The following is a 23,792-nucleotide window of genomic DNA, read 5'->3' as shown; positions in this document are numbered from 1 at the left end:
TGCTTCGGGAATATGAACCTTCACCTAAGACTTGTTTGGAAAATTTTAAGCGGGCTAAAAGGAACCCGGAGGAAAATTTTACTCAGTTTGCTACAAGATTAAATTCTATGTGGAGTTATTACTGCAAATTGAGGGGAGCGACGGATCTGGAAACTGTCAATCAGTTAGTAGTTGTGGACAGATTAATGGAAACGCTCGATACGGAAACTGCTACTCATATTGGTATTAAGCAAGGTGAAAATTGGTGGAAACCAAAGGAGTTAGCGAGAGAATGCGATATGTTTTTTTCGGCAACCGGGAAATCTTACGCTAAGGGTTATAGGAAAGAGAATGATATTAAAGAGGGATTATCACCAGAGAGGATTAAAGTAAAGCCAAAAGAAAGCTATAAACTTGGTCCAGAGAAGCAGGCTTCAACAGTGTCAAATAGAGGCAAAATAAACTCTCCTCAGAAAAATTTCGCATGTTACAAATGCGGGTCAAGAGAACATTTTAAGCGTGATTGCCCTCAAAATAAAAATACGAAGGACAAATTTGCGAAAGTGAACAGAGCAAGTGCAGTAGATAGTGGAGAGGTTATCGAAACTCAAGAGAACAGAGTTATTGTTGCCAAAGCGGGACATTTTGGAAAGGAAATTTCTAGACAATCAATCGAAGAGGAGTTGTGCAAATTGGATAGAGTGCAGGTTAGTGTAAACGGTCGGATATGTAACGGATTAATCGATTCTGGCAGTGAGATAACAGTTGTAAAGAAAAGTATAATTCCAAATTTTAGATCTGGAAGCGGATCGGCAATTTATTTGAAGGGGATTTTTGGACCGCCGAGAAGGTGTGAGTTAGTAAAATTACCTTTAGCACTAATTAATGGAAAGGGTACAAATGTGCATCAGGAGATACTTTGCGCGGTGGCAAAATCTTTAGTTGAAGATGTTTTATTACCCCCACAGGTGTTATATATGTTACGGGGCGAAAACACTTGTAAAGATCGACAGTTCAACGGAGACGGAAGTAGCAGTGGTTGGTTCTACGAATCGAAGGATTCCTCGAACGTGGGAGAGGCAGAAACACCTCAGGGTAAGTTAGAAACGGACATTCAAAGCCACGTAGCTGCTATCCCAGATGTCGGAGCGCCCTTAGTGGAGAAAACAACTAATTTATCTCAGACAGCGGAGTTTCGTCAGCAACAAAAAGAATGCACTGACTTATCTAAGATGTGGGAAAGAGCGAAAACGGATAAAGGAAATTATTTTGTGAGGGGCGGTTTTCTTTTTCATCGGGACAAGATTTTGGGACAGAGTGCAGAGCAATTAGTTGTTCCTAAATGCAGAAGGAATGAAATTCTAGAGCTCGCGCATGCATCAGTGTTTGGAGGACACATGGGAATTAAAAAAACATTAGAGAGGATTCGTTATTCCTTTTATTGGGAAAACGTGAAAAGAGATGTCCAGGAATTTTGCGAATCATGTGAAAGTTGTCAATTAACAAAGCCAGTGAAAGTGAAGGACAGAGCGCCAATTACTCCAGTAGCAAGACCAGGGTTACCTTTTCAGGTTGTCAATGTAGATTTAATCGGACCTATAGATCCTCCTAGTTCGAAGGGGCATAAATATATTTTGTGCTTGGTGGACCAGCATACTAGATGGGCCGAGGCAGTGCCATTAACCAGTCTGACGGCAAAGACTACCTGCGACGCGTTGCTGCAGATTTTCTCCAGGACCGGAATTCCTAATGTGATAGCGTCAGATAATGGTACCAATTTTAACGCAGACTTAACACGGGAATTTGAGAAAAGATTAGGATCCAGTCCGAGATTTTCGACACCCATGTACCCTCAGTCAAATGGTTTAGTCGAAAGGTTTAATCAGACTTTGAAACGTATGTTGCATCATATTATTAGAGAGGAAGGTCGAGCTTGGCATGTCCAAATACCTTACGCATTGTGGGCATACAGGGAAATACCTAACAGTACTACAGGGGTATCACCTTTCCAACTATTGTATGGTAGACCCCCACAAGGACCGTTATCTATTTTAAAATCTACATGGTTAGGGGAGCATGACGAATTAAAATTCGATCTGAAGCCAATTCATAAATATTTGCAAGATTTGAAGGAGCGGTTGAAACGTGCTGCTGAGCAAGCTGATCTTACGAGTGAAATCCAACAAGGTAGGATGGCGCAGTATTATAATTTGCGCTCTTCGAGTAAAACTTTTGAAATAGGAGATAGGGTTGTAGTCCTCATACCTGATTCAAGCAACAGGTTATATGCTCGTTGGCAGGGTCCTGCAGTGATAAAGGAAAGAAAAAACCCACACTCTTTTTTAGTAGAATTGGCTGACGGGAGCATTAAGCATGTACATCAAAATAAAATAAGGAAATTCATTGTGCGGTCAAATGCAATCAATGTAATGTTTGACGGGGAAGAGTTCGGGGAGGTAGACAATATTCCCTCTACTTTAGACCAGGATAGTAGTTTTGAAAGCAGGTTAAATAATGTAAGTACCGCTAATCTTAACAACAAGCAGATTAATGATCTAAAACTACTGTTGAGAAAGTACAAGAACTTATTTTTGAGACATGTTCAACCTGCTAGAGTAGGACAACATAAGATTGATATTATGCCTGGAGCAGACAGAAAAAAACCTCATTGTTATGGCATTCCAATGGCATATCGCAAAGAGGTGGACAAACAAGTCAAGGAACTTCTAGAGCTGGGTCTCATTGAACCGTCGGAAGCGGACATAGCCCACCCGGTTGTGTGTGTGGTCAAGAAAGACGCGACAATCAGGATGTGCGTTGATTTCAGGGCATTGAATTCGATCACTAAAGTGCCGGCATTTCCTATGAAGGATATGCATGAATTAATATATGTGGCTGGGCATTCAAAATGGCTATCAAGTTTAGATATGCGCAGAGGATACTGGCAAATCGGAATGGAGGAATCAAGTAAACCACTGACAGCGTTTTCAACTCACAACGGGACGTTTCAGTGGAACGTCATGCCGTTTGGTTTGGCAGGAGCGTCAGGTACCTTTCAAAGAGAAATGAATAAGGTTCTTTTCCAGTACAGCGATTTCGCCCAAGCATATATAGACGATATTATAATTTTTTCAAACACGTTTGAAGAACACCTGAAGCATCTAGAAACGATCCTTAAGATACTGGAACAGTTAAAATTTTCTGTCAGGCTCAGTAAGTGTGATTTTGCAGCTAAGGAAATAGATTACCTAGGACATAAGATAGGAAACGGCAAACACGGCCCAGATCCTAGTAAGATTGCAGCAATTAAAGTGCTAGAAAGGCCCACGAATAAAAAGGGAGTCCGTTCGGTATTGGGTCTCATGGGATTTTATCGCTCATATATCCCGAACTATGCCGAGATAGCTGGACCTTTGACGGATTTGACTAAAAAGAATGCGCCGAATAATGTACGGTGGGGTCAAGTTGAAGACGCGGCTTTCCAGAAGTTGAAAGATATGCTGTGTCAGGTGACGTCTCTGACCACGCCTGACTTTAATTTTCCATTTCAGGTGCATTCTGATGCATCAGATGTGGCCGTCGGTTGTTGTCTAACTCAGAGAGATGCACAAGGGCATTTTAAACCAATAGCTTTTGCATCCCAAAAATTTTCTGGGGCTCAAAAGAATTGGGCAGCCATAGAAAAGGAGGCCTGGGCAGTGTTATTCGGGCTCAAGAAATTTGATAAGTGGATTTTCGGGGGGACGGTGGAAATCATTACGGACCATAATCCTTTGAAATATCTCACTGAAATTACACCTAGGAGTCCAAAATTAACACGTTGGGCTCTCTCTTTGCAAAGATGGAATTTAAAAATCACTTATCGTCCAGGAGTACAACATCGAGCCGCAGATGCATTGTCACGATTGGTGTGAAAAATAGTAATATTTTTTTTTTTTAAGAAAGGAACCACAGATATTCAGAAGTTCTTAATTCTTGTCCTTAAAATACTTTTCGAGATAACTTGTTTAAATGATGTTGGTAAACAAAAAAAAAAAAAAATGTTTGTCTAATGTAGAATGTATTTATGCAGTTAGGTTTAGTGTAATATTTGTATTTGTTAAACGAAAAAACATGGTAAGAAGACTTTTGTATCCTGATCAGATTTTGGTTTCTAAGTACCCCCTGCACTTGGTCGGGTAGGAGGCTGAAAAATTTCAGTATCCATGTCAGCCATCAGGAACTTTGACATTTTGTATGAAATCAAGTGTGTCAACTAATAAACCTCTGAATTCTGATTCTGACGAATTCGGAATTGCTTAGGATGAACGCTGGGTTTTGTATCTAATGAACTCTACATTATTTCTAATGAACGCTGAACGGTTCGGTTGAACCTGTTGTGAAAATTAGCCTTTAAGAGGCAAATCTTCATCTTGGTGGGGGCGTGTAATGCCCATAACCCGAGAAGGAGAAGGAAAAGCCTAGCGAGCGGAATAATTAGTCCGACGGAGCAGGTGGCTCGTTGGACGGAAGTAGAAAGGACGAACAAGAAGACGAGGGGGGCGAAGAGGGCTTGGCACCCTGGTTGTCGGACGGGACGGTCGGAGTTTTTTTTTTTTTGGCGGGGGAGAATCGCCATTTTCTTTCGTCATGGAGAGATTGTTTTTCTCATCCGGCGGAGACCATGCCGGACTTACCTATTCATGCTTGTACATATAATGTATAATAATCAAGAATTGTTTACTTATTAAAGTTTATTGTTAAACAAACAAAAAATGGGTGTCATCTATGCGTCGATCGACGGTGACATGTGTGAAGCAACTGAACCCTACGCTACGGTTTAACACAACGATGCTTATCTGTCTCGGCACGACTACCACAACCAACTACAGTTTTGTTCCTAAATCTTGTTTGTATCACTCCGTTTCGCAACAATACCTGCTCATTTGTCGGTATTTTTCACAATTATCTTGAGTGGAAGGGTAAAAACATGCATGTGTTCAACGTATAAGGTATACTAGCCTAACATTTATTTGATAAACATTAAAAAAACTTAAAACATATATTCATCATCAGTATAAAAAGTAATTCAGACGAACAGGGGTGTGGATATTTTGGTGCTATATATGGTGTATAGAAGTGGTTCTTAGTTTACAATGTAGAACTGGGGAAAGGTCGTTTATATGGCTTTAGAAATAAAAATAAAATTGTTCTTAGAATAGCTATAAAAAGTTATATTTGTAAAATTCGCTAAATATTCCTAAAATATAAATTTTTATTGTAAATTACAATTTTTTTTACAATATGTATTTTGCAAAAATATTGTAAAAATATAATCGCAACATTTTTTTTTTGGTAAATTAAAAAAAAAAAAAAAAAAAAAAAAAATCATAGTTTTTATTATTCGTTGCCGCAAAGTTGAGAAAGATATATCTGAGCATTACTATCTAAGACGTTTACGAAGGAAACGTTCATAATACGTTGGATAACCCCTGCAATAACCTCTTTTCCAATGAAAGCAAGATTTTTGAGTTAACGCAGTGGCCTTTTTGCTAAAGGAAATTTGTGGTCAAACTTCCTTTTAGTGCTGCCATCTACTGACGTTTTGTTGAAGCAATTTTCTCCTCTTGGGTCGTAAATCAGATGCTCAAGAGACGGCGCTGGCATCTGTTGGACGTTCTGTTTACAAGCAATGCAGATAATCGCCATGTTACTTTCTGAGTAAGGAGTGGAGTGACAGTTCGCAAGTGCCCATGTGAGTCTCTAGTCGTGCCAAAGTTGTTTCGCATAGGTTTTCGTTAGTCTAGAACAATGTGGCACTAACTTGGTGCCGAATTTGATGCATCACTAAGTGTTAACATTTCTAGGCACTTTCTCCGAAGGAATATTCAAGAAAATACCAATACATGTGAGACGCTTTGATTTTTTGACAACGCTTTTACAGCTGGCTACTCCGAGAACTGATCTCTTCTCGGTGATGCTCTAAACATGTTTACAAAGCGTATCGTTGTCATCCTGAAAATTGAGGAACGTATTTAATATTTATTTTCATCGCTGAAAGTGTGGTTTCCTAAATTAATACATTATATAGTCTATGAAATGAATGTCAACATTTGTACGTATGAGTGAAAATTCGATATGCAACTTTACAAAGTTTATTGGGACATCTTCAGAAATGATCTACAGAACAATTCTAATATGAAAGTGATATATATATAAGAATATTTTTGCCTGAGTTAGTGCACGTAGTGTTGTCAATGTTGTAGCTCTTTTCTGTCGTTGAAAATACCAAAGATCGTTGAACTATAAACAGTTCTACTGCGTATTTCGTACTTAGATTTGTCTTACTTAACGCTTTCACTGTATTTTGTCAAAAGAAAGGAGTATAAATTATTCAGAATGTCCAAAACTGCTGTAAGCTGCAAAAAAATTCCTAACAATAAGGTAATATTTTTTTTTTTCTTATTTTGGGGGTATAAAAGCTCACTTGTGTACATTTTAAATGTCTATTGCTTTTTTATGCAGTCATTACCTTAGGAAATGTATAAAATTCCTGTGTTAGGTTATTGTTTCTAAATATAAATTGTTATTTAATTATTTTTTATACCTATGGCAGATAAAAAATCTAATTTTCATGATGATTTAATTTGTAGAGGTTTAGTTGGGAAAGTTTAGAAATTTCTTTCTATCTATTCCCAAATAACACATTATCAAATTATTAAGTTGTTAACGATTGCGTAAAGTGATTGACAAACTTGTCATGTAATTGTCAGAAGAAGCGCACATTATGCAATAAATGGATTTTAGTAGTTAGTTCTAAAATAAAAGAGTTCTAATTCTGTGCATAGAGTTTAATGAAATATAAAATAATCATTAATTTAAAATAATAATACTTTAGAATTTATTTTGAATTTAAAATTATTATACTTATAATTACATACTTTTAGAAAATGTTAATATCTACTTACATAAAATATTATTGTGTAAGATTTATGCCCTCAAAACATTGTTCAATTTTGCATTTATTTCTGTAGAATTGTAACGTATCTTTTCTTGTCTTATTGAAACGTTAAATAATGTTCTTAAGTTTACTTCATTATTAAAATAAGAAAAACTTCTAATATAAAGAAGTCAATTTAATATTTCAGTACTCAATAAATAAATACGCTTCTAATTTAATAAGTGCTCTTATTTTTAAACATTGAGAATATATAAGATGTTTTCAGGAGCAAAAAGTGCATATAGAAGTCGATTCGTTTTAATCTCATATCATAAAATGAATGAAAGAAACAAATTCTGATTACAGCCGATTTTTCAGACATGTATGAGCTGCGTTATCGTTGTTTTTTTTTTTTTAGATTTAAAAAAATCTGTCGTTAATTAACTAGGACTGATTTTATTTCAATTTATAGTGATTTAAAATAATACAGGATCTTTTATGTAATGCTTTATTCTATTTTTTTTAATTAAGTATGAAAACATAGTAAAAATTGAAAATTTTCGTTATTCGTTATACCGACTGTGATTATCCTGATACAAATAATCCAGCATCAATAATGCTTTGCTTAATCGAGTTACCTGGTGCTTAACCTTTTGATTCCATTTAATGTTGGGAGTGTTCAACAAGTATCGCGAAAATATGAATTAATTGAGATGTAGGTTTGCTGGGTGAGTACTATAAATAATAACTGAGAGAGAAATAAATATCTACTGCATTTATATACACACTTTTATGTATGCTTTATTAACATGTACGACAGAATGTTATAAAATGTGCTTTGCGTGAGAGAAGCATTAAAGCAAATTACCGGAATTAGTCGTGCCTCACATTGGAATAATTATTAAATTGTTAAATTATTACGTTTATATGAGTATCGAAATATATTTGCGTATTATTATATTTATATGAATATCAAAGCGTGTAATGTATATTTCGAAAACTATGCGGAATGTTCGCGGAATAAATATTTTGTTTGCATTTAATACATATTTTGTAAACTTTAGGCTATTTTCATAAGAAACGCAATATTTTGTCCCCAGTAATTTTTATATACTGGGAAATAAATTACCTGCATTCCGATGACATCTTTTTCTATAAAATAGCCGTTTCACATACAGAAGTGTAAAATTGCTGCTGAAATAACATCGAAACGCTGATGATTTATTGGCTAAAAAACGCAATAAGCCCACATGATAGTATTTCTTATGATTTGAGATGCAAAAACGCACAGTTGTTAAATGTATTATTAAAATTCTTTTCAAATGTATTTTTTCCGTATATCAGTTACATCAGTGAGAAATGTTTATCAAAATATTACGTGTCAAAAATTGACCAACGTAACTTTCTTATCGATAGCTATGTGGTCTGTTTGCGATAACGTCAAGTATCTAAGACTTAACTTTAAATCTCTTACCTCCAGATATTATTCAGTTATTTCTGTAAATTAATTATCTTTATAATCTATATGCTGCTGTTATTTGCTGCCGTATTTCACTCTTTAATCACCGGTAAAACAAATCAGCAAAAATAAACACCCAGTCTTGATCGCGAACGAAAATTCGAATATTTTAAGACATCTTTCATAATTTTAGAGATGCAGCTAGGTTTGTATATAATTACATGGTGGTTATTATGGAAGGGCATCATAGTTAGTCGTCACTTTGAATTAATAGGCCGTCATATAGTTCCCGGTAATCCCTTATATTTAGTGTTTTTTCTGTTTATATCTTGCTAAGGTTTTGATTTGAGCTGACATCGTATTGTCGTGTGCGGAATTTAATCGGATGATTTTATGTCATGATTTCATGCTACTGGCAGTTGCTTGTAATATATTGCTGAGCATTGCGTAAAAGCCATTGATAGTTATTAAGCATTTATTTAGGTACGAAAACAGAACCCTTTCTTAGCGTATGAAAACTCGTTCGTAGCTTTGTGCACCAATCGGGAGATGTTGGTCGTCTGAAGTAGGAACGGGACTTCCAGAAGAGAGCGAAACTTAAAAAATTATGTATTTCCTTTACCTCCATTATTTTACTGAGAGAACTGTTCCTGTGTCTTGTATTGTTATATTAGTCTAATACGGTACCTAATTAAACGTAATGGGCCATGTAAGCTTGTAGACACATTAGGTTTTTATTTTTATTATTATTATTATTGTTTTTTTGAAAAGCAGGAGAGATGAAAATGGGCAATGCCCTCGCCGGGACTCGAACCACGGAACTCTCGAATACGCGTCGAGCGGGCTGACCACTACACGACGAAGGCATGCTAAAAAGACGGGAGAAATACCTTATAAGCTGTTTTACAAACGACTTCCACGATTTTTCTAAAGGCGTGTTCATGGTCTCGTGTTTTAGTGTCTTAACCAGAACACGACGCCCAAACGGGGGTGTACTCCAACTGCACGATGAAAATCCCCCCACCCCGTCCTGCTATAGTCCAACTGGGCGATTCCATTAATTTCAATATTACAGCAAATAGTATTATAACAATATCATAAATTTAATAATTATAAAGCATACCAATTATATTTTTTATAAATTACATCAATAATAGTCAAGATGTCCGAACTAGACTGGAAAATTTAATATGGCGTCACTAGCGTGAAAAAGATTATTCCGTATCAAAGTGTGTTAAAGTGTGCTAGGAATAATTTTGTTAATTAAAGTAATCATGTAAATGTTTGCAGAAATTAATAGTTAAATTTAAAAAAAAGCTTAGCATGAAATCTATTATAACAACATTACTATGCATTTGGAACACTGACGTATAAAGTTTAAATAAATTTAAATTATTATGCTAAGAAGTTTTTTTCTAAAATTTATCTAGAAAAAAAGAATTAGATAAACAGTACTGCAAAATAATATAATCAATCAGGCATCTCAATAAATAAAAGCTTATTTTTTTAAACCAAAAATTAAAAATTGAGATGCAAAAGTTTGTGAAATATACTTGGAAATACCTGAACATATAATTAATTAGAAACGTATAATTAAGTTAATAACAAGCTAATTAACAGTAACATTAAGCTTAATTTCATTCAATCCAAAACAAGCAATCGATCAGGAGCTCCGCATAACTGGATTTTTATTGCTATTTTACGCAGATTTGCGTATAAAATAAATATTTGCACTTGTGAAGCAAGTGAGTACTGATAGTCAACAGGAATTAAAATACAGTGGTTAAAAATATAACTACTAGTCAGAAAGTGTGCAAAGTTGCTATAGCTAGAGAAATTGAATGATTATAGAAAACTCATATAGTTAAGCGTTACAGTGTGAAAATAAAATTCCGGAATAAACATGTTACGACAAATGGAGAAATAACCCTTAATTTATTAATATCCACATAAACTCTATGCTTTTGGAAAAGGTTACATATAATTTGCACCGAGGTATCAATCACCGAAACCGAGTTAATTTCATTCCTTATTTTTTCTTATTAGAGATTAGGCCCACCAGCGGCCGAGCGGTAAAGTCACTGAACACTGGTAGTTCGGTCTGAGGCTCGAATCCCGCGAACGGGCTGGCTGCATGGGCGTTTTCGTGGTTTTCCCCATGTGTAACGTGTATACGAGCCAGTTTCCCTTAGGAAGTCCTCCACGAAGGCATCCCTCCCCTTAGGCAGATAGCCCTCAAGGCTTTGCCATAATCACACACTTATTAGAGATTAGATTTCTTATTGTAAAAAGATATGCTAAGGTAAAGGTGAAAACTTTTGCAGTATTTTTAAAGAATAAATTTAAAAAGTATTTTTACTTCAAGAACTGAAATTTTTACGATACATTTTTACACAGTAAATAGTTACAGAAAAAAAAAAAAAAAAGAGCTGTGGGATCTCTGGGATTAGAAACTCGGGTCAACCAATGTTTAGGGACGTTTCCGCTTGATCATAAGACCTTTTGAAATTAGGCTGAACAATATATTAAAAGAAAATTGAAGATACAGCACACGTACTAACAAAAGTGGGCTGAATTAGAGATTTACATGTTTGCTGAATGAGTTCTGCATGCCATTATGAAATATTAGGAATGTAGCATCAGATAAGCATTGTATAACTAACAGAGGAAAGCAATTAATATGAAGATGCACAATAGAAATTTAAGGGATAAACATTCTCTATTTTTGGATTACTAAAGGAAATATATTTCAGTTTATATGAAACCTTAGATAACTCCATTAATTTAAATTACTCCATTAATTTAAATTAATATTCCATGTGAACATATATTCGTTTATATTTTACTGTAACTGATTTTACACGCATTCTTGCCGATAACTTACCATGCATTTCTTCCCAATATCATTCGTTTCATTTTTTTTTCCTAATTTTTCACATATAAGTTATGGTTTTGAGGACAGTTTTATAGTATTCCTTCGTGAACATCAGCAAACTGATTTTCGTTTAAATATAAATTTTTCTAAACACATCATAGAAGATACAAAAGACGATGAAATAAGAGACGATATGCTAAAAAAGATTTGACAAACTTAAAAGTTTTGAAAAATGTTGAAAAAGAAATGCGCAACAATAAATATAATTGCAACAATTATGAAAGGATATGTGTTATTTCATAATCTAAAATAGGGCCCGGAATAGATGTGGGCTTTACTTTATGAAGATCAGTCTTCGTTTTGTGAAATTCGTACGGATTTAGCATTCAGGACTTGTTAATTTTAATTCATATCATATTCCAATAGTTTCGATCCGAAGAAGGCTGTTGAAAAAAACGTATGTTTATATTTTTATGTTTGTTCAAATGCATCCCTAAAATGACCAGATTGAATTAATCAGTTACGAAAAGGTTTCTGTAATTAAAGACTTTCTGACAACATGTTTACTCTTACGAAGTGATAAATGTGGACAAACTTTTAACTGTTTACCTAGTTGTCAAGCGAATTCGTGGTTTGAAAGACCTCTCCAGAGAGGTGGGTAAGTATAATGATGTTCTCTTTAATAATGAGTTATTACATTTGAAGATTGACAAATAGATTACATTTGAGGGAAGCTTCAGTTATATGGGAAAAATATTTTACTGGCAATATTTTACCGGCATTACAACTATTCGTTACTACAGCAGTGAACAGATTTGTGAAAGTTGTTCACTCTGGGCGAGTTATGAGATTGAGTTTGAGGTGTACAGTGTTTTAATGCATTAACCAATGGAAGTAACACCATAATGAACAATAAAATAATTTTAAATATCCCCCCTCAATAAAGTTTTGAATTAAAAAAGGGCAAGCTTTAAACGGAATTGAACATATTAGTAAGCTTTGCGTAAAATTAGCAAACTGACTAAAAAACTATAAATTACATATTATTCAAAGGTTGGTTATAGTTGATGCTCGAACCATACGGGTTTAAATTGATCGATTTCACTAATACGCGATTTAATTAAATTTATCTATTTATTTATTTTTTCATAGTATGCAAATATCAAAACGATTTGAAAGATCTGTTTGTGTAATCGGCGCATGAAATTTATGTATATATTTTTCTGTTCCATTATTGATTACCGTAAGCGCCCTCGAAGCGCTTGCAGACTTCACATAGAGCTAACGCCTGCGAATGTTTTTTTTTTTTTTCTCTTTAACCCAATACTGGATATTTGTGAGTAATTCGTTGGAAATGTCCAAATCTATCGGTCTTTTAGTCTTATTAACTAGAACTTTGTTCAAGATTTCAAGGTGCACTACAAGGGGTAGGTCAAAATCGCACCTACGAGAAGAGCCAAGCCTTACGCCGGTTTCTAACACGCAGCCTAGAGTTCGGACTAGCAGTCAGCTTGTCCTGCTATTAGAACTGGCAGCATAAAACGTGCGATATGACGCTTGTCATCTGGGCTTATGTAATTCATCAGTCCAGTAAACTGAGTATTTCAGTAAAGTGAGACCTTCCGCAGTTCTCTCTATTTTTCGTCACTCAAACATTATGCAGCAGAGAAAATCTTAAAAAAACGCAATAATTTGCATAAATGTATCTAGTTATGCTGGAATTTTTTTCAAGAAGAGAGGAAAGCCGTAATGTTTCGATAAAAAGCTGAATTTCATGGTTATATGCTGTAGACATTTTAAACACTTCATTTGCCACAAAATTTCTTATAAGTGTAAATAATACTCAAAATATCTAAATTGTTTTGTAACCTATGAGATATAATGTATTGGGCTGCTGACCGGCAAGCAATTCATCTTGTATGCAGACGGATCTGAGCTATGGTCTTCGCTGAATAGAGTACTTTATTACAGATGTGTTTTCTTTGTGATTTTCTTCCTTAAAACACATTTCTTTCTCTCAAGCATACTTTGTTGTAAAAATACAGCTTATATAACACGTACAGCACATGTAAAGAATTTTTCCTTTGTCACTGCATACTTTTGGGGTGTCAGTGGAAAGTACATTCGTTTAGTATTTGGGAGGTCCAGAGTTCGAACTCCGACGAGGTCATCGCTGATTTATAAAGTTTTTTACCCGGTATTGAACCTAATGACCCTACAAGCATCTCAAACATGCGTCGATGTGCTGTTTACGCTATAGGAAAACCTCTGGTGGGCTGCAAGATATTAATTATTAAGTTTTTGGAAAAGCGAAAATTAAACATGGTTGTGGAGCTGTGCATGAAGTTGTGGCTTTATCCCGCTGCCTAATTCAAGATTCATGTGTATGTGCTTAATTGCATGATTATGATTATGCTATTCTTTGGTTCATCAGGATGCAATTCAAAGTTTTATTGTAGAGTATGTAAGGATTATGTTAATTTTAAGTTAAAGTCCCTGTTCGGGCGCCAAATGTTAAGATTTTCACTACGGTAACTGAGAATTACACTAGTGAAAATCTTACATTTTGGGCCCGAACAGGGACTTGAAATTTAACTATTAATAAAATTAACATAATCCTTACAAGTGATTTTTTTTTATTTTCACATGCTAGCATAAAGACTCACCAGTAGCTAAACTGGTAAAACCTCTGATCACGAGTAATTTCATCTTGTATTCGATTACTGATGAAATAAATGAGCTTTCCTGGCTTTACGATGTAACTCATCCATGGTACTGTATGTTTATTAATGCTTCGTCTGCAAAGCGACATTTACTAGAATTCAAAACCAAACATTCACTGAGCAATTCACTTCCTTTAAAACAGCATTCAGTTCCTTAATTTGTGCATTATGAAGGGTGTGAACCTTTTCTAACAATACAACTTTCCGAACAATAGTTAGAAATTTAAAAAAAAAAATAATTAAAGGGAAGGGTTATTTAATGTGTTCCAAATGCATTAACTTGAAGCTTAGCAGTAAAAAAAAATCCTTTGCAGTTATATTATCGCAAAGTGAGCTGAATGACATGAGGATACTTATTTAGTACCTTTCCTTTTCAGTGAAATCTTCTGTACGTGTGAATTTTGCATATGATATAATCTGACCTTGGTTATAAATATAAATTTTTCAAGTACGTATTTTTTTTTTTTTTCCTTTTCCGTTTTGGTATCTTGTCTTGAGGCGCTTAATTTACAGCACTTTTTTTAATTAGAATTTTCCGCATATGAAGAGAAACTTTCCAATGTAATTCACTGTTTTTACCTTCGACAAATTTAATTCAGGAAAAATTCGGTTTCACGTTTACATTTTCCTCCCTTCGTGCATTAACTAAAAGCAAATAATGAAAATGAGGAAGCGGGATAAATTTTGCACACAATGCTGCTTTCATCCACTCCATGACGTATACCATATTTTGTTTTTCACTTGCATTTTACTCATATTTCGCTTTGGGTGGTTTTGTTTATCGTGGTCCTTTGCCAATTCAGAAGTCATAGTAAATTTGCGAGGTATTGTTCATGTCTACTTTTATGCACGGCATGGCCCTGCGAAATGAACTGCGTTGTAGGTGTAGTAGGGCATATAGAATGTCCGGTATTTATTTTCTCTTTGCTCTGTGTCATAGCCTTCGACCAGTTATTATCTAATCAAACAATTTCAATGAATAAATAAAACTAATTTTCCATTGTATGACTTAAACAGTTTATTCCTATTCATTTACATTGTTAATAAAACCGGTGAAATATTGATAATTTTGTCTGTCTTTGACTGCTGATTGTGACAAATAAAATTTGTAACCGTGGATTGAGGGTAACGCTTTTTTTCGTCTTACTCTATGGCCTAAATTGCCCAGCTACTTGAATGCCAGACTGAAACAAGACTAAGAATATAGAATAGGAATATATATTACTAACATTCGAATTCCTCTTCAAGATAGTCTTAAGCATATTAAATTGTTGCTACACATCCTTTACTCTGAATGACTTCGTTTGCTCTTTATGACATTTTGTTTCAGAGATATTCACTGGAAAATCCTAAACTGAAGCATAAAATGCATTTGTTGTGTTGTTGTGCAGAGCGATAAAATTGATTACAAAGGATTAGTGATCATGCTGTTTAAAGGAGTTTACCCTGTGAAACGGAATGAAAACGTTTTTTCGAGATGTCCAGAATCGATAACCTCCTTATCAGAATTACGTTTGTGTTGCTGGTATTAAATCAACAGAGTAACTAGTTTTAAATTAGTAAACCGAACTAAGATAATATTGTAATAAAAAGAAAGATTATCATAGCATAAACATTAACAATTATCTCCCCAAAACTGTATATAATCGATGTCAGTTAATAAGGCCATTGGTAAACTGGGGCAACCTTAAATTTGAGACAAATCTTAAATGAAAAAAATTCCATTTGGGAAAATGATTAGAATTTACTTATATGAGATTCGCTAGACCGGGGAAGTGCCTCCAGCCTAACGCATGCTGTTTTTATTGTCTAGAAAATTAAGGAGCTTGAAGTTATGAAGGCATTAAAAGCATGATTATGCAGATTTAAAAAAAATGCTTCTTGACTTGAATTTCATCGCTTTCTTTCATTCTTATCAGGGTTAAAAGTTTTGGCTATGTGTTACTGAAATTCATGTAACCTTGAGTCATTAGGATTTTTGATGCTGAAGACGTGAATAATGATCAATGCCTTCGCCGGGGCTCGAACCTGGACCTCTGGAATATGCGCCGAGTGTACTAACCGTTACACCATGAAGGCATGCAGGAAGGAGGGAGAAAGCACCTTATAGTTAAAAGGGCTTTCAAGTTTTCGGAAGATTCTGAAGATTTTTAAGCCAGTGAATCTCATTGCCGAAACTTGGAATGGTGTAAAACGTTTAATACTGATTTATGCCTGAGAAAAACTGAGTTATTCATTTGTGAAAAAGTGGACGGCTTCTGGCATCAACAGAAAGTGCAGCAAAAATCGGGCTTTTTAAAAATTTTCTGGGCTTCGAAGGGTTTTAAAATGTGAGTGAAGAAAATACTGAAGAGTGGTACAGGAAAACCAGATATTCCTGATACAAACAGAAGAGTAAAGAAACTAGGGAAAAAGCGGGAGGAAAAAAAGTGGAGATAACGGTGAAAGAGTTCGATGAGATTCGGTGCACACTGAAATGTGTAGGCAAGTTGTTTAAACATCAAATAATGTACAAATTAATCGCAGCTTAGGTATTTGATTGTACGTATAGCCGTTATAATCATGGAGTGCTATGCATAGTCTGATGCTTGCAATATCTTTTAACGGTTTATTCTTTGTAATCTTTTGTATAATATGCCAATATATGTTTCATTCATTTGTCACCTTCTCTATTCCGCTCTTGCGTATAACACAAGAAACAAGTCTATCGTTTCTGCAAACCAGTTTAGAGTATAATGATGCCATAGATTTGGACATTATCCGTCACATTCACAAATGTCAGTATGCAAAATAGAAGTACAAAATTTTCTGAGAAAAATTGGAAAACCTACTTAAATTTTATTATAATTTTTCTAGTTTAAACAGTGTATCATACTTTTTTAACACCTGAAGAGTTCTATTTTCTGTAATGTACAGGAGGTTTTCGGAGTATTCGTGTTTCCTGGTAATCCGTGCAAACTTATGCATTAATTAGCATAGTAGTTGTCTGGAGTTCAGGTATTTCCCATCAGGTGATAGCTTTGTAAGGAACAGAATGAGATATAATCCATTTTAAAGATTATTAGTCATTCTTAAAACAGTTGCATCGTCAAAAATATTCGTCATATTATTTTCTGTTGCCTTTGGCTTCAGAAAAAGAGTAAAAAATGTGTAAACGCAAGCGTGTTGCAGAGTGCTTAGAGTACAAATAACATGTTAACATGTAAAATATAGGCGTTTGTAGCGGAAAGTTTCTGTTTGATTTACATTAATATGCTTCATATTTTATTCAAGTATTAGTCGAATGTTTTCACTGGAATTTCTCAAAATGTTCATACTACTTCTTATGGTAGGGGACAAGAATATTGTTAACCGTATGACGTCATATGTATTTGTGAAATCCCAAACTTTAGCAGTTAAATTTCCCTGTGAAACAGATTACTTCACCTAGCACTAAACATTTGCCTGATATCCGCAAGAGATTATAAAGAATAATAGGAAGATAATTAACTATAAAATTTCTGAAATGCTTGTAGTAACATTTCGAGTTTAGTTTAGAGACACGACTGCGTACCGTATAAAGTAATGGGAACTTGCTTGTGCCTCATTCCACATGTGACAGCTATTTTTTATATCCAAAATGAATGTGGCATGATAGAAGTAATGATTTGATGATCAAAAATACTTGTTTGAGAATTTCCGTGCAGGGAACATAAGCAGTTTCCTGACCGGGATTGAAATTCTGGACCTCTCGACTGCCTAATGACTCTATAGATGATTTAGTCCCGATTTCGGTTTCAGTGGGATATGGGGAAAAAATCGGGATGAGAATTTCTGCTAATTTAGGTGTTTGATTGTACTTATAACCGTTATAATCATACAGTGCTGTGCATAGTCTGATGCTTCCAGTATCTTTTGTATAATATGCTACTGCATGTTTCATTCATTTGCCATCTTCTCTATTCCGCTCTGTGTGTATAACACAAGAGAGGTTGAAAAACGCAGACTTTTGATCGGTAATTTACTTCCTTTCTGTGATGAGATTTAGTTATACGTGAGAATAACTGTTTCGGGATGTTTTGGTTCACAATTAAGCTATGTACTCGCGCATCATATTCCTCTAACAGTATTTCATCTTATTAATTCAAAATTATCATCTGGCACTTTCTATGTTCATTTAATTAAGGTGGTATTCTCATTTGAAAAGTTCTTAAAGAGAAAGTTTATGAATTTTACTATAAAATTTCAACTCAAAACTAAAAATAATTTATTACATCTTTATTAATATTTTGTCTCATTTTGCTCTGAATATTAGATTAATAAAACATTCCAGCTTTTATGATCTTCAGATTGAAGATATGTAAATATGAGGATGACCACAATTGCAGGACCAGTGTAGTTCTTAAGAGGTAAAGCAAAGTACTTTTATGATCAGGAAGCTTTCTCTTATGGTCACAACACCCAATCTTATGATAGAAGCCTCGTATAAAATGTGGCATGAAAGATATGTTATTTTATTTTTAACCAATTTTTCCAATTGCTAGCGGCTAAATAAATATATAATGTTCAGTTTTCTCCCCTAGTTCTACTAGAGAACTAAATTATTAATCGTAAGAATTACTTTAAAAATAGCTTATCATGAGTTTTCCTGATGTTTAGAAGTAAGTTATCGTCACTACTTCCAAAACATAATTTGTAGGAAACACGATTTAAAATTGTGTCAGTCCGTAAAAATCATCAAAATTTTCTTATTTGTTGATTTCAGGACAAATTCTTTTACGTATTTGGTATGGAAAAAATTAAAAGTAAACTAAGACATATATCAAAATTGTAAAATTAAAATAATGGAACTTTTAGATTAAAAAAAAAAAAAAACTTAGGAAAACAAAATATGCCTAAAGTTATGTTATATGTTTAAGGTATGAAACAATCTTCATTTAAAAAATGAACTTCATCACATAAATGTTTTTGCGCAGTACGCAGTTTTTGCGCAGTTCACATGTTACATCGTGTTATACAATTATTTTAAGCTGACTATTTTTCTACTGCCCTAGCTTTCTTGATAATGACGAAAACTCGTTCAACATAAGTACGTGTTGTAGAAATGGGAAAGGAATTCCATTATATCAATTAAATTTTTATTTTCAACGAAAGCCAGTATTTTCGTTGAAAATTTATTTTCAACGAAAGTAATATAATGCTGAAAGCATTATATTAGCGATATTTTAAAGTCCAGTGTAAATCCCAGTTCTTTATTTTCCTCAAAAATAAGAGAAATCCTAACTTAAACATTACGTATATTTTGTATTTCGTCTCTTAATTTTGAGCTATTAATCTAATCGCTAAATTGAGTAATCACTAAAACACTAATATAATAATGAAAGAAAGGTTTCAGATTTTAAATTACATCCAAAGGGGCATTTATTTAACGTCTTGTGTGTTACCTTTATTTATTAAATATCATGTTCTTTGCACTTAAACCATAAAATTCAGTGCAACAACAATATCGCAAAATAATTTTAAAATGAGCATATCTTTAGAATTTCCGATACACAGTTCCTCACGCTGGAGATAAAAAGATCCCCTGTCCGCAGAGTGTTGCCATTGCTCGCTTTTAAATCGTTGAGTTTGTTAATCAAAAGTTCGTTAAAAGTTTTACAAAATATGAAATTGATAATAAAACAATTCCAAATTTCAAATTGGGTTTTCAGATGCCCATATTCGCAGTAGGATTACGTCATTCAAAATTGGATGGCTCTAGGTACCGTTGTTCTATTACAATGCGAGAAACATACATACATTTATGCAGATTCTTCATTATTTAATTTCTTCAAATGTAATACAGGACGATAGTATTTGGTGGCAACGATTTGAAACGTGATACGCCGTTTTTAGAGTCTCGACGCAAAATCGCAAAACGTAAACGATAGTCCTTCAGGGACAAAGCCCCTTTGGACTAAAAAGTTTAATTCCCTGAATAATTCGATTCCTTTCGATTTTGTATTATAGAAAAATCGATTTACGATTTTCTAGTATCATGAAAAATTTGAACGATGTTTTATGTAACTACAATCTATTAAAGATATCATTTAAAATTATAGAAATTTTTGACTTATGCTTTTTATCAGAAATATTGCACATTATATTAGCGATACTGGTTTGGAATAAAGATTGTCATATTGTAGACCAAAGAGGAATTCAGAGGAAAGATAGAAAAACTCAGAACACTCACTGGGAATGATAGATGGAGCAGGCATAAGAGAGTTTCTCAGCACTTTTATTTTATATCTATTGCAGGTTTAAAATGTGCAGCACAAAATCAGTACATATTTGAAATTTGGATACAGTCTCTAAATTTAGTACTGTAGTGATTAAATCAGTAAGTCGCTGTTCATTGACGCTGCATGCGTATTTGTATCCATTTCTACAAGTAAATAGAAGGCGGCGAAAAGCACCGATCTTCATTAGTGTGTGTGGGGGGGGGGCATGACGCCTTTGTTTGTATGTGTCGGGGGATGTCACTTTTTGTGCAGAGCCGAAGTGCTGAGCAGTTCGAATGTTTCCATGTTAAAGTAAGGACTTTACATGTGGAAGTTTTACTTAGTTAATACGTAAAATAAATATTTGACTTAATAAAATCAAATATTTGTTTTACGTATTATTTGGAAATGAGATTTTACATTTGGCGAGATTATCTATGAAAATGAATATAATTCTTCGTAGCTAGAATTCTATCATGTTTTAAACTTTGCTTTCGAAAACAAAAGTATTCTTGACTTTTGAAGTAAGAGCGGTATATAACGGAATCTGTGATTTTGCATAATTTTCCTAAGAAGTGATTTACTGAAACCTTATTACACCAAATATTAGAGGCAATTGGAATTACGGTGTATTCTTTTAATTAATTTCATTTCTGAAGGAAAGAGGATTATGCACTTGAAATAATGGATTCTGGGCATTATTAATAAAGTTATGAGGTCATGTTAGCTTATGAATTGTATTTGTGGCCAATGAAGTATAAGCTGCAGTTCACGTGTACTTTTTTTTTTTTTTTTTTGTTCTTTTTTAATTTTTTCCACCTGATTACCGAAATGAACAGTTCTGAAAGTGCACATGGAGAGCGCTGTTATGAATTTTTATGTTATGAAAGCACTTTAAATTATGTAGTTTATTTGAATAATCTGAATACTGATTTGTTTGACTTTACTTACTAGAAAATTCTTACTAGAAACATGCACTTTTTGAAATGCGTGCTTTCACTGATTTACTCCCCCCCCCAATATTACAGCTACTTGGATAACTGCCCCTTTTTTCTAATCTCCAGCGTTAATTACTACCGGCATTAAATCTCCCAAAATTAGAAAACAAAGAGAGTTCATCTTTTAAATGGTATCTTTGTTCGTAAGTACGCATTGGTACGTATGTGTGCGTACTCACGCAAGCCGTTATCGTCGATGTTTTCGTTATCACCATGTAATAAAATAACAGAATTAATCCATTTAAGTAATGGAAATTCACTTAGTAGTTTCCATTACTTTATATTTCTTTTAACAATCTCATTCATTATTTTTTAAAGGCATTTAAATATTTCGAAGATTTCTTGTACAATCAATTGTTTATAACTTTTTGATTCAGATGTTATAGTATTATATAGTCGTCCGACAGATTTTAGTACCTGAGATAAATCTCAAAATACTGCTCTCTAAATATTATTATTACACATTATTAACGTCTCCTGTAGCGTTTTGCTTATCGAGTTTTGCTTATTAAGGTGTTTCATCCGCCGTGCCGTCGGCATTGCTCTGCAATATGATAGGTAGACTCGGACATAGTAAATCACTTATAAAAAGAAAGAAAGCAATCTGTATTTGTAAAATGTTTTATAGTTAAAAATAAATTAAAAGTTGCGTGACTAAATTTAATTATATCAAATTATTCTTTTGAATTCACATTACCTTAATGTGTACAACTGCAATTTTTAAATACACGTTTTGCAAAAATATGCATTTGAATTTCTATTGAAAATCAATTTTGAACCGTAATATGACATTTATATTCAACACCACTTATGACTTTAAATTTCAAAATTTACGCAAACAAAATTTCAGCTATCAGCAGAATACTAATCATTATATCATGCTGCTACGCTTCTCTTACCAATCACATGTATTGCTCATATCAGTCTAATGTTCTTCTGTATCTGTTAAGTAGATTCGTCATATCAAGCTGATATTTTGCTCAATCAAAAGATTTTCAAGATGTAAATCACGAATTATTATTTTAACATTTGTTTTCGGTGTGTGAAGTCAAATCTTGCAGGAAAGGGTTTGTTTCACAATAACGTGTTAACGTGTTTCAGATTTATTTTTTTACTTCTAATATTGTTGTATATTATACCACTGGAAATTCAATGCACATATATTTTTTTATAACAGCTGTCAAGTATCTGACTGCAAAAAATATTTATGCTTGAAAGTATTTTATAATCTTTTGAGGAAAATTCATTTTTGTTTTATATCAATTCTCAAAATTATGGTAATTAATTAACCCATGGTAGTCTAACAAAAAGAACAAGGACGATAACTTTTTAAAACACAGGTAAAAAAAATAAAAATTGTAATTTAACCAGATTTTACCATTTATTTTCCCCAATACTTATCCTTTTAATTTGGTTCTTTGTAATTGCTAGCCGCTTCCGCTGACTGTCGCTGGTAATAGTTATGATTAAAAAGAAAAACGTGTAACGATTTCAATGAGTATAGTTAAAATAATTTCATTGGGTGCAGACAGTATAATTTCATAAAAATATGTAATAATTTTAATAATAAACCGATAATGATGCTTTTGATGCCATTTATAAACTTTTCCCTAATACTTATAATTTATATAAAAAACCGAAAATGATGCTTTTTGATCACTTGAATTTAATCAATCATTCCAGCCCTACTAGGCTTTAAATGAAATAGAAATTAGTATATAGTGAGCTGTAGTGAATACTGCAATTCAATGTATAGTGTGTTTAATAAGACATGACTTTCAATTATGACTTTTAATTATGCTCCGAAAATCCCTGCAATGTAGAAAAATGTTTTAAAGTATTTTATTTTTCAATGTCTACAAACGTCTGATAGTTTAACAATTAAATATGGACTATAAAATATGGGTCATTTTACATCTTTCCTTTAGATTTTCTCAACTATATTAGTTTTTGTATACTATTCTATATTTTAATATATATTGGAAGTACTGATATTAAGCAAATTAGTACTGATATTAAAATTAACAATTGATATCTCAGATATCAGTTGTTAATTTTATTTTGCTTTTGATTTGATGCCAGAAAACACAGTGATCGTTCTGTAGCAGTCATCAAATATAATATTTCTGAAGTAAAACTTCTCTTTTCTTTTAATCGATGCAACAAAGATTGGAGAACCTTTCTTAGAAAACCACAGGGAAAAATGAAGAAAGTAGCTTAAAGAGATATTGCAAGTTATAGGATAGAATGGGCGGGTTGAACGTAATAAATACAGAACAATTTCCATACGAATTATTAGCACGGATACGGTTATGCAGAATCAACACAAATTGCATCTAAAGTCTTCAAATTGCAATATAAGACGTCGATGAAGGACTTGCTTTAAAAAAATGTAAAAGGCTATAATAATAATAATAATAATAATAAGGAATTTTGTATCAATTATGTGCCATACAGCAATAGATAAATCTTTGATAAATTTAATATATATATAGATATAGATGTATCATAAATTGAATGCATTTTTATTTAAATCAATCAGATTAAAAAATAAAAAGCAAATACTTAGAACTGCGTTTATTGCTTTTAAATCGCTTGGT

At 33.5% G+C, this 23,792-nt stretch overlaps 1 protein-coding gene across 3 annotated transcripts in view; it reads left to right on the top strand.

Annotated features, from left to right (window-relative positions):
• The first annotated feature begins 5,660 nt into the window (after positions 1 to 5,660).
• LOC118197369 (ubiquitin-like protein 3) overlaps positions 5,661 to 23,792 on the top strand; it is a 245,347-nt gene continuing 227,215 nt past the window's right edge. The window contains exon 1 of one of the 3 annotated variants that reach the window (XM_085807563.1): positions 5,661 to 6,402. In XM_085807563.1, coding sequence (XP_085663689.1) covers positions 6,358 to 6,402 — 45 coding nt within the window. In that variant the 5' untranslated portion in view covers positions 5,661 to 6,357. The remainder of the gene's footprint in view (positions 6,403 to 23,792) is intronic. The other 2 variants (XM_085807566.1, XM_085807564.1) reach the window with 2 other exon arrangements.

Source organism: Stegodyphus dumicola, chromosome X1 (genome assembly GCF_044657685.1).
Source record: "Stegodyphus dumicola isolate Sdum_Otavi_A_Nest chromosome X1, ASM4465768v1".
In the NCBI taxonomy this organism is placed as follows: domain Eukaryota; kingdom Metazoa; phylum Arthropoda; class Arachnida; order Araneae; family Eresidae; genus Stegodyphus; species Stegodyphus dumicola.
This window is presented reverse-complemented; position numbering and strand designations above follow the sequence as displayed.